We start from the raw sequence: 11784 nt of genomic DNA, 5'->3' as shown, positions 1-11784 counted from the left end.
CTGGATGATGTGCAATCTGGAAATTTTTTAATTAGCTGAAGACAAGCAAACAAAATGCAGTTTGCTACCCTGACAAAAAACAGTTCTTGAAAAAATTGAAAAGCATACTTAATTTATAGTTGCATTTTAGTATTTATAACAATTAATTGCGGAAGTATCTAATGCTGTTGCACAAAATCATTTACAAGCATTTTTAAATATATAATTCTTTTATATCATTATAAAAAATAACACTATACCTATTACAATTTCATATTCTTATTTGGTAATAGTTTAATATTTGTATTCAAATTTGATTTGAGTTGCCTGAAAACACAATATTCACACAGGCTTATAAAATAAGGATCTGCAAGTGCTTAGACAGTATAGCTCCAGATCAAAGATCAACATTTTATGTCCTTGTTTTTCTTGATGACTTAAACAAGTAACGCCTTAGCTTCACATCACATATTGGGTTCTACCATTGTTATTTTTCTAGGATAGTTTCTACCAAATATTTCACTACCTAAGAAATTTCTATTGTGATCTGTAGCAAAATTCATCACCAGATAAATGATACATGTTGTCTGCTATTTGTAAAAAGTAAGGCAAATATTCATACATAAAGTTTTTTTTGCTTGACTAATTGCATCATTATCAGGGGTATATGCAAAATTTCCTTTCGGAAGGGAGGTGGGATTGAAACACGTTGCCCGATGTTTGCTTTCAAATTATTTCCTTTTGATGATGGGAATGATAGATTTTTTAGGATTTTAAATACTAAAAACTAAAAATTATAATCTATTATTTTAAAGAATTCGTATGTGATAACACGAGAGGAGTTAAACCTATCATGAACTTTGGGAAATTTGCCTCTTTCATGTATAATTCTCTGACCACAACATTAACAGCAACCTATACGCAATAGAATTAGGAGTTTAATCTGCAGGATTATCACATATTGATTAATCTAACTTGAATTTGGTACTTGCATGCAAAATTAAAAACTCCTAGATATTAACTCCTACATTAAAACAATGAAAGAATTTTTTTTGATTACCTAAAATATTTCCCAGACACTTTTTGAAGGCTCTCATCTAATGCCGCATAAAGAGATGTCTGTGCTCCTTGCTTAGGACTTTTGATGAACATCCACATCAAAGGCCTCAGAAAGATCGACGAAAATGTGCTGTTGAAGAAGCCCATGTGGCGTATCAGCTCTGTGTCCACGATACCAGGGTGAACTGCAGTCACTGTTATGCCACTGCCTATTTGCAGGTGCCAAAAAAAAAAAAAAAAAAAAAAAAAAAAAAAAAAAAAAAAAAAAAAAAAAAAAAAAAAAAAAAAAAATTACATTGTAACTTTCAAGACAACTACAGTTTTGTGATGTGTGTACAGGCTACAGGGTCATCGAGAGGGAAGGCTTGGGCACCAGGAAGTCCCCGGTTAAGTTTTGAGACTTTTAAAAAGTAAGAGTTTAACCCTGATAGAACTGCAAAATTACATGTTTATTGCTAATAGACAAGTTATGCAATACACACAGTTCACATTTACAGTTATGGCCGTGGTATCGTTCAGTCTTTAAATTTTTTAAAGTGAAACTTCTTTGCTGAGAGGGCTACAATTTTCGAGCGTTACTGAAATTCCGATCGCTTGAGGGGAATAGTTAGGTATGTGGTGGGGGGAAGCGGTACAGGAGGAGAGTGCTTCAGCGGCGACGCCACTCCAACGCATGCACTGGGAGTCGAATGGGAATCTGGAAAAAAAAAGGGGAGGGGGTGAGGGATAGGTACGTAGCGTAGCATGCTATATGCTAGTTGTAACGGCCGGAAGGGGAGATGACGGGGGAGAGGTAGAAATGAGGCAGCAGTGATTCTACAAATCCTCGTAACGCTGCTTGTTTGTCTACTTCTTAGTTATTTTTTCATTTTAGATCATACCCGCATACTTACTATCCTCAATTCTCCTCTTGTTCAATAAAAAATTGGTAATGATTTATCTCTACCTATACCTTCTGTCGTATGAGGACTCCATGTACACACTTTTTTTAATGTGGGATTTAAAAATTGTACATTAAGTAACCATATCATTTGCCCCCGGGCCCTTAGCTTCTCTCGACGGCCCCGTGTGAGCAACGTTAAATTACTGACTACTGGTACTCTCTAAAAGCATTGCACCACCAAGGACATCCGGGTTTGCTTTCTGGCAAGGTCAAACCTGGATTTATTTGGCAAGTTGGCAACGTAGCAGACTCTGCAGTGAGCTCGTGGATTTCCTCAGGGTATTTTCCGTGCCAATGCATTTCAGTAGCTGCACCATAATATGACACTCTCACTCATCAACTCAATGTTGATAGGATGTTAAACCTTAATCCGTTCATTCAACAGAAAGGAGTGTAAGACTGTACTTTGATGCTCTGTTTCACAAGTAATTTTGATTTTTTTAAAATTATTCTTGATTACCTTAATTTAAGGGCTATTTATAAAATTTTAACTCAAACTTACTTTGCATTTGTTGTTCTGACAATATTTTCAACATATGTTTTCTGAGTGTAATATAATGGGTTTAAAAAGTTGTGCAAGTGATGATAATTACGAAGACTTGCGTACACTAAAAGAATATATTTTGAAATTATTTGTGCAAGGTAGGTATTGAATTAAATTTTAGAAATAGCCCTTAAATAAAAGGAAAACTGAATCAAAAATAAACATGGCATGTGACCCCGAGCCTTAAAGCATTTTCTTTCCTTCAAATGTATGTACTCCTTCAGACATAATACCTGTCAAAGTAACCAATTTTGCCGGTGAACAAAACTATCACAAGGAAGTATGCCAATTATTTCATTCAGCCCATAACACACAGTAGTTGAGTTCGCTCAATGACCAATAAGTAGGAACAAGATTTTATGTTTTTTATGATTTTATTTTTAGTTCAATTTTGTTTTTATTTTTATTTTTATACATTGTGTTTATTTATAAAAATGTTGTATTACTTAACATATGAAACTAAAATATTTTTTTAATACTTATTGCACCAAAACAGTCACATTTAACTGACACAGGATGCATTTACACAATAAAAAAAATTTGTAGTAAACATTTCTCAAAAAGAACTGCTCAGGAAAATAAAAATAAATATGTAGACATACTTTTGAGTGTTGGGAAAATATGCCAATGGTTTTTACTGTAAAATATGTAACTAATAAAAGATGAAAGATGAAACAACATATTAATTTTTTCCTATCAAGTTTATACGTTTTGGTACAAAAGTCATGCTAAATAATTACATTCAATTAATTTATGATAATGAAAGATAAAATTTTTGTAGTTTGAGTACAATTTTGTGAAATTGCTAATTGATTTCATGTTTTCAGTTACATTTTGGCACTAAATGGTGTATTAATATACATTTTGGTGACTATGTGTTGAATTGACATGCTTTGAGGTGTTATTTTAAATTTTTTTTATGATTCACTATACAATCTTGTCCTTACCAATGAGGTATCAAGCATCATTTATAGATCATCCCCATTTTGGTGTGTTTCGAGAGGCAGCCTTCAAGAGACCAAATAGCATCTGAAGCTGGTAACGAGCAATCACCTGCTAGCTCTCCGAGATTTGTCAACATGTCGTTGTATAGTTTTATCCTTGCGGAGTGGCAGTTTCGAAACTTACTGAAGTAATGCTGCCAAATCCTATTCTAGCTCTAACACTACTCGAACTCTACTACACTATTTAATATTGTATTGCAGTCTAGAATGAAAAAATTAAACATTACGAAGAGCCACTTACAAATAGGCACATTGACCTGTATACAAAAAAAAATATTGAATGGTCTTAATAAAAATTGTAAACACTGAAACTTTGAAGTTTTTCTAGCAAAAAAATACCTCTATAGCCTTATTTATTTGGTGTCACGAAATAAAGTGAATGGACTAGGATGGGCATGACTTGAAAAACAAAATTTCCTTCTTAAGAGGCCACTCCAGTGTTTCAGGGGCACTACGCAACCCGCGTTAACCTCATAAGATTCAATGCTATTTTCATTTTGCTTGTAACTAATTAACTAATATAGATTTTGAAATGATGCTTGCTTGATATGTAAGACAACGATGCTCTTATCAAAGCCCCTTTCTTCAAAAAGGTGCGTAAATTATGGTTTTATACTAATCTTTACTAATATGCAAAAGTGTATTGTCTAGGTGTGAACCATAATTTATACACGTTTTTGAAGAAAGGGGCTTTGATAAGAGCATCTTTGTCTTACATATCAAGCAAGCATCATTTCGAAATCTATATTAGTTAATTAGTTATAAGCAAAATGAAAATAGCATTGAATCTTATGAGGTTAACGCAGGTTGCGTAGTGCCCCTGAAACACTGGAGTGGCCTCTTAAGAGTAAGCATCCATTTTGAGGCTTTTGGCCATCCCTAGATTCTAGAACATACACATGCAAAAATGTAATCACAAACTAATTTTGAGATAAGTAATACACAGACAACAATGGGAGAAGTTGTGCTGGGGTTTGTTATGCCTAAATACTGAGATATTAAGACATGTAAGACATTAATGTTTTACATAGAAAAAAAGCTCTACATATAAGTGTAATTCGATAGAACAAATAATACAGAGGGATTAAACTAAATTATCTTATTTTATTTAGGACCTAGAGCCCCTAAAAAACTAATTCTTAAATTTTGTAATGATAGTTCTGAGGTAACACCAATTGCGGTATTATTTGAGAGGAAGATGGGGGCAGAGAAAATGTGCAGATAATAAAAAAAACCTGTTTTAACATCTGATCATGTAACTAGCAGAACTAAAACATGAAAATGTCAACTGCATTCAAAAAATTACTGCATTACTTCCACCATCAAAGCTTAATCTGTATTGTAGGATATATCATATCTGCTAAAGTAATTTTTATGACTGTAAATATACTGTAAAACTTTTACCAGTCACGTATTTCAGAGCAAAGTACAGTAAATTTCCTGCTTCTGCGGATACTGAAACTTGTGAGGAGTGTTGCCTACCTTGAAGCCTCTTGGCCAACTCTCTGGTGAACAAAACATTGGCGAGCTTGCTCTGGCTATACGCCTTCTGCTTGCTGTACTCCTTCTCGCTGTTGAGGTCTTCCACGTTGATGCTGCCTCGTTCGTGAGCGATGCTCGACACGTTCACAATCCTACTCGGCGCTCCCGCCTGGGGTGCAAGCGAACACACAAACACATCACGGGAGACGGGAAAATTTTGGGAACAGCTACGACAAAAGGTTGAACTCCAAGTACCTGTATATTTTCACGACTTCTGCTTTTGGAACAGAGGCTACATCCAGTGGCGGTTCTAGACTTTTTACTATCATGGAGGCCCTCCCTTGGAAAAATTGACCAATTAACTCTTTCAAACAAAATTTTAAGCCAACCTGGAACCTAAATTTGATGACAGTTTTGCTAATTTATCTTACGAAATGTTGATATTCTTTACTGATAAATTATCTCAGGATTAGTTTTAAAAAATGCTTATGATTAAATTCCGGTGTAATCACGTAATTATATGCAGCAATAAAATATTTTAAAGTTTTTCTAACACGAAATCATGAATTGGGTTTTGTATTGACCAGCACTTTAATTTACATTCTAATAAAATTTTAATTTTCCTGTTCCCATTAATGTCTACATTTTAAAAAGAACACTAGAAAACAAGTGAAATAAACATGAAAACCACCAGCACGGGGGCATGGGCTTACTGTACGGGCTGCGGGTAATGGGGGGAGGGGGAACCCTGCGCCCCCAAACAATTGGATGTCCAACCTTGTCCAGCAGCAAGTACAATCAAAAGTTTTGAAAGGTTTTTTTGTAAAATAAATATATAATTCACACCTTGAGTCTGTCCAGCAGCAAATTCGTCAGCAGAAAGTGCCCCATGTGGTTCACCCCGAGCTGCATTTCGATGCCGTCTTCAGTTTTCGACTGGGGACACCACATCACACCCGCGTTGTTGATCAAGATGTTCAACTTGTCATGTTCTGAAAGGCATAAATATAAAGCCACTGAAAACTGGATGGAAGTCAAACTGAAAGTGGATATAAAAAATAAATAATTGAATACTTGACACATTTGATATTGCACATACTGTTCATGCTAAATGTTGTGTGTGTGTATTAGAGTGTAAATAAATATTAAAATAACTAAATAAAATTAAACAATTAGGCCTAAATAAAAATTTACATGTATTTGTTAAATAATTTGAAGCTGGGTTGTTTTCAGCTTTGTAATAGAATTTAGTAGAACTGTGATTTTGAAGGCTTGTAACTGATGTAAAAGATGGCATTAGAAAAATATATTAAGTGTTATTTCATAATATGTAGATGATTTAAAAAATTAGATACTAATGAAAAGATAATGTCACACCAATTACAAGTTTAAAAAAGTAATTTTTTTTATAAACTGTAAACATTTTTTGTACATACTATGTGAATTTTACACTAAAAATAACACTTGTGAAATTTTAATGTCGAAAAAAAATTGTTTCTATGAAAAAAATTATTTTTAAAAGTACCTACCTTTCTCAAACTGTTTAACAAATGTCCTTATGGACTTCTGTGATGCCAGGTCACAATGTCTGCAGTAAACATACTTGTTTAATGTCTCAAAAACAATTTCTTCTCTTGCCTAAAAAAAATAAATAATTCCAATATGGTACAGAAAATTTAATTTATCAAATCAACACTTAATTATACTCTGCTAAATAACTTGAAATTTCCTAACATTGTGCCAGTTTTCTGGAAACATAAAAAAATTTAATATGATTTAACTAAGCACACTATGATAATGAGTCCGTATCTAGTTATATTTACCTGACACCATGACATAACTTGAAAACTAGGCTAATGCTAGAGCAAATGGCTGAAAACACTTACCTCAAATATAAACACATTCTCACATAAAAAGATCCCAACCTTGTATACAACAGGCCCATGGTCTCGAATATAAGACAACCCCTAATAAAAGATCATACCAAGTGAGGGCTGTTCGCGCATTGCCGGTGATTTTGAGATGTTAACTATGGGCGCCACCACGTGGAAGGGCACGTGGACCCGGCGGAGTCTCTCACTCAGGGCGTGACGTAGCCCAAGTGGGGACGAGTTACCAGCCCTTTCTATCCTAGCTACCCAGACCTGGCCCGCTCTAGGCGTCGGGCACGCCACACTCCTAGACTCACTCACCACGTGATTAAATAAGTACTCACTTTATATTTATTCTCCAGATTTAATTTCACTAACACGTCTCTCTACACGCCCGTTACACGTTACACATTACACGGTTAAAAAGCCTGAGGCACGAATCGGTTTAGGTGAGGGCATGGTCCACACACGTGGCCATGCTGCAAAGTACACTTATTACACGGTGATGAAAAAACTCGACTGAGACAATTAATTAATTTAAACAGCCCGCTGGCCGAGAGCTGCCCCGAGGATGACGAGCGAAAGAGATTCAGAAATACTTAACGAGACAGAATTACTTGGTCAGTGCAGAACAAAGGTTGAAGTCCCCGGGGTGCTGGCGCGTCTGCTCTCGGTCAGTGATGAAGATGGACTGGGCTGAGCTCATCGCTCGCAGGTGGCAACATGGCGCCCTTCGCGCCAACACAATTACCGTTACTATATTCTACGACTCCGTGCCCCGGCGAAAGTTGAGTAAATTACAGATAAACATTAAAAATATATAAAAATTACTGACAATGGAAAGTTTGTTACTATTTACTTATTTAATGATAATTCATATAAAAGCATTCCTATCCTCGTCCAAGTCCGTGCCTGTTCGGGTCCGCCCGGGCAACGTCTATAGTTATTTAAGGTAACTTATTTAAATTAAAGAAACACAAGTAAACTACACAGCACTGGGGCGAAGATGGATGAAAACAACAAAAAGGCTTACAATTAATATTAACATAGCAATTTTAGGGATCGCCGCACTGCTTCTAAGCGCCCTCTTGTGGTAGTTCGTGGCGCGCAATTCAAACACACGACTACGTACATGGCGGTACAAATGCCGGGGAAGGGGAGAGGAATGTTGAGGAAACGGAGACTGACTAGGCTCATGGGGCGTAGCCCCGGCTGACGTCACAAGTATAATATAAGCCCAAATAAAACAGACATCTTGACGTGCAACTCCACTGTCCTCATTTCCTTTGAGACCACAATGGAATGTCGACACTCAACAAGACTGTTCATTATGTCCTTGAAAATTTCCTGCCGAGACTTTTAATGTTTAGTTTTAAGTTGTATTGTTATGACAGTATGTTTGATTTTAATGGTTTTGTGCTTCTTTACGTGGATTATTAGCACCTTTGTTTTATATAGATGTGTAGCTGCTCGAGGTTGGTAGTAGGCATGTGCGAAGTTTCGACTAAGCGAATCAATGGAAGCTTTTTTTTTATTTAACTTCACCAGGGGAATTTGCTATTCATTTTATTTGAAGCTTCGGTTGTGATACAAAGCTTCGCCTCTGATGTGAAATTTCTCATTTGCTGCAAAGCTTTAAAACATTGGAAGCTTAAGATCTGCTCATGAAAATATTTTTTTTTTTTAATGTTTATATGTTTTTCTTGCATAAAGTTGGTTACTGAATAAATTCAAATGAAAAGAAGACATTTCATCTGCTTTCACGAATGCTCAATTTTAATAAGTTATTTTACTATTTTATTGAATGATGCTATATCTAGGGCTCAATTTGTTAATCACTTAATCAGTTCTAACATTAAAAATTATTTTTTTACTTCAATCCTGTATTTTATGAAATAATTGTAATACAGCTTCGTCGAGGACATTATTCGCAAATTGATTCAACTTTGTGAATATTTTAAACGTTCGGTTTGATATTCGCTCCACATAAAAAAAAATAGTTGGTAGTAGGTTTTGGTACACGTGCTTCATGCGCCTGAGCAGAAAAGGGCGGCCTGCTCAGCTGTGAAGTACCGGCAGCACCTGGGGACATACGTGGTATGCTCCCGCGACTCGCGTTTCGCGTCTTCCCCGGCCTCACCGTGTGTTGCACTTGACTACTAATGGCTCTTTGTACATTCGCTTTGTGTTCCAGGAGGGAAAACGACTCAAACATTGGCTATTCGTACAGTGTAAATAGTATCGGCCTAGTGCATCTGTTATACGTTAGGAATTAGCGTTAGCACCGTGGGTAGCGACGCAGGTGCCTTTGGTCGGAGAACTGTATCACCGCGGTAGTTTTAACCGTGGAGTGCTTGGTGGCAACACTGCTAAGCTTCTCTCCCCTTGGTCTTTCTCTTTCAGGCGTTCCCGACGGCTAACAGCTGGGAGGCCGCACACAACGAAGCCCTCTACCTCATCAAAAGCCCCAATCCCTGACCCCACTCAGTGACGCCAACCTCCAGGCACACTCATCAGTAATCACATTTACACTTTCAATAAAATCACACGCAAAATAAAATGTAAGTTCACACCAAATACTAGACTATACTAAATAACTAAAACATTTATAGTAATGAGTAGAGACCGGAAAAATTTGCGGATTCATTTCGCAATAGGCTAATATACAAATAGTTATACCTCAGTGCTGCCTCTGCTATTGGCTCACAACTCACCTGGATGACTCTGAGCCAATGAGAAACGCCCAACCAAAGCTTTATCGAATGACAGGCTGCTACGTTGGGACGTCTCACAATACAGCAGCCAATGAGTGGGTGACATTTGACCGAGTGTACGTAGAACTATGGAGTTCATCACTGCAGGTCATTGAACTCGCAAATTTTTCCAGTCCCTAGTAATGAGTTAATCCATATATTAAAAAATTTAAAAAATACACAGGAACAAAAAAATAACATTATATATATTTATTTATATATACATATATACTCAGAATTAAAATTGATGTTATTTTCACGATGTCTTGGTTCTAGGTAATTTAAATTTGATAACCCAAGCATTACATGCTTGGATTTATGAAACTTTTTCAGGGTAATTAATATTTATAGCACATGTTCTGAAAAGGTTTTTAAAATACATGTTTGCTGAACATTTAATATTGCTAATGATACATGAAAACTACAGGTAGGTATTCACCTTTTCACACTTTGCGAGATCCCTGCACGCCATGACCACATGTGCACCTCTCTTTGCCAGTTCACGTACAGTTTCTTTACCGATGCCTGTGTTGGCACCGGTGACAACGACCACCTTGCCATCAGCTCGGACATCACTCGAGAAGGATTTACCTCCAGAATAATCCCTAGAAAAGTCAATACATCACTCAATATACATGCTTTTTATGCTACAGCATTCCAATCTCAAGCAAAACATTATCAGGTAGGTATGACTTACAAGACATAAAGTTTTTATCAGTGGCGGTCCTATGAGACGAGCATTAGACCCCCTCACCCTAAAGCCCCTAAAGCTAAAAATAACTGGAGATAAATGACTTTTCAAGATGTCACAAATGCATTAAAATAGTTAAACTGGCTATTACTTAATTAATTTTCTGACTCCTCATTATACTGGTAGTTATTCCATACCTACCACCCGAAACCTCTGGTTATCTGCTTCATCTACCCCTCCCAAACCCGAATTTGAAGCTGGGTCTGCACCTGGTTTTAATTCAATACAATCAAAATTTTAATGTAGTAACACCTTAGCTTTCCGTTTATTTTGTGAATAAAACGGAAGTCGATGAACGGAACTGTATCACAAAGATGACGGACCCATGTGTAGGAACATAAATCCATATATAGTCACTTTTATAAACATAAGGGTACATACCAAACGTATTGGTGAGCCAAAATAAACGTTATGATAATGAAAATACCCTGGAATATATTTGGTTAGCTAAAATATTCATAGTAAAAATTATTTACAAGTTTTAAAATACATAACAAAACTGTCATTACAATGATTATAATACATATCATCCTTGCAAAATCCCAATAGAGTATATGGCACAGCAGTAGAGTGCGTGCTTGTAAAGCTCAAGGATGAATTTTTTATGTGGTTCACTGTAAAAACTGGAAAAAAAAAATTTAAATAAGCTCAATAAGTTTAAGGTTTGTTAGCAGCAAGTATTTACAAACTTATTTCAGTTGTTTAAGCAAAATCAAATACACAAACATATACTTAGTATTACAATATGAAATTTAAAATGTTTCATGTTAATATTTTAGTAATTTTTAACATGTGCAGAAACTTTATAATACTAAACTGTTTAGTAAATTTAAACTAGATGGGCATTATTTTAATAAAATTCCTTTTCGAAAATCAGGTCCAAAGCTGGGGGTTTAATTTTTTTCCAAGTCGTTTTTGCTTTTATCAGAGATGTTTCTAAGTTTAAAATTTTTGTCTGTTTCGTGTTGATATCTGTCAATAATGGTGGTAACATTGTTTACGATTCAGGTACCTAGTGAATTTTAGCGGCGGGCACAGAATTATTTAATTGATATTAAAAGAATAAAAAATCTACAAAAGACATGCATTAAAATCCAATTTCACTTAATCGTGTTTTTTGTTCCTGAAAGTACTAATTTACTTTAATTATTATTATTTAAATTTATTTATTTGGTTGTATGTCCCATCCAACAACTTAAGGCCATTAGAATGAAATATAAATCAAACATACACAACACACAATTAAAAAAAAAAAAAAAATGGTTTGTTTTGCAATATGTGAGCAAAAGTTAGATCTAGCTAGGGGTGTATCAGTGTGATGCTCGCTTGGGTTTCTAGCGTGGCTTCTATGCGGTGGCGCCCACGTATACACCCACATTATGCCTAACGTATTATGTA

General features: G+C 35.7%; 1 protein-coding gene across 7 annotated transcripts in view; it reads right to left on the bottom strand.

The window, feature by feature from the left end:
• Nucleotides 1-11784, bottom strand: part of LOC134536021 (retinol dehydrogenase 13-like) — a 268591-nt gene that overhangs the window by 839 nt on the left and 255968 nt on the right. For all 7 annotated transcript variants that reach the window (XM_063375521.1, XM_063375520.1, XM_063375526.1 and 4 more), the window contains 5 exons: nt 10075-10240; nt 6541-6649; nt 5858-6003; nt 5012-5180; nt 1040-1247 (listed from right to left, as the gene is read on the bottom strand). In XM_063375521.1, the coding sequence (XP_063231591.1) occupies nt 1040-1247; nt 5012-5180; nt 5858-6003; nt 6541-6649; nt 10075-10240 (798 nt within the window). The remainder of the gene's footprint in view (nt 1-1039; nt 1248-5011; nt 5181-5857; nt 6004-6540; nt 6650-10074; nt 10241-11784) is intronic.

Source organism: Bacillus rossius, chromosome 10 (assembly GCF_032445375.1).
Source record: "Bacillus rossius redtenbacheri isolate Brsri chromosome 10, Brsri_v3, whole genome shotgun sequence".
Classification (NCBI taxonomy): Eukaryota; Metazoa; Arthropoda; class Insecta; order Phasmatodea; family Bacillidae; genus Bacillus; species Bacillus rossius.
Note: the sequence above shows the minus strand (reverse complement) of the source record. Positions and strands in the feature narration are given on the sequence as shown.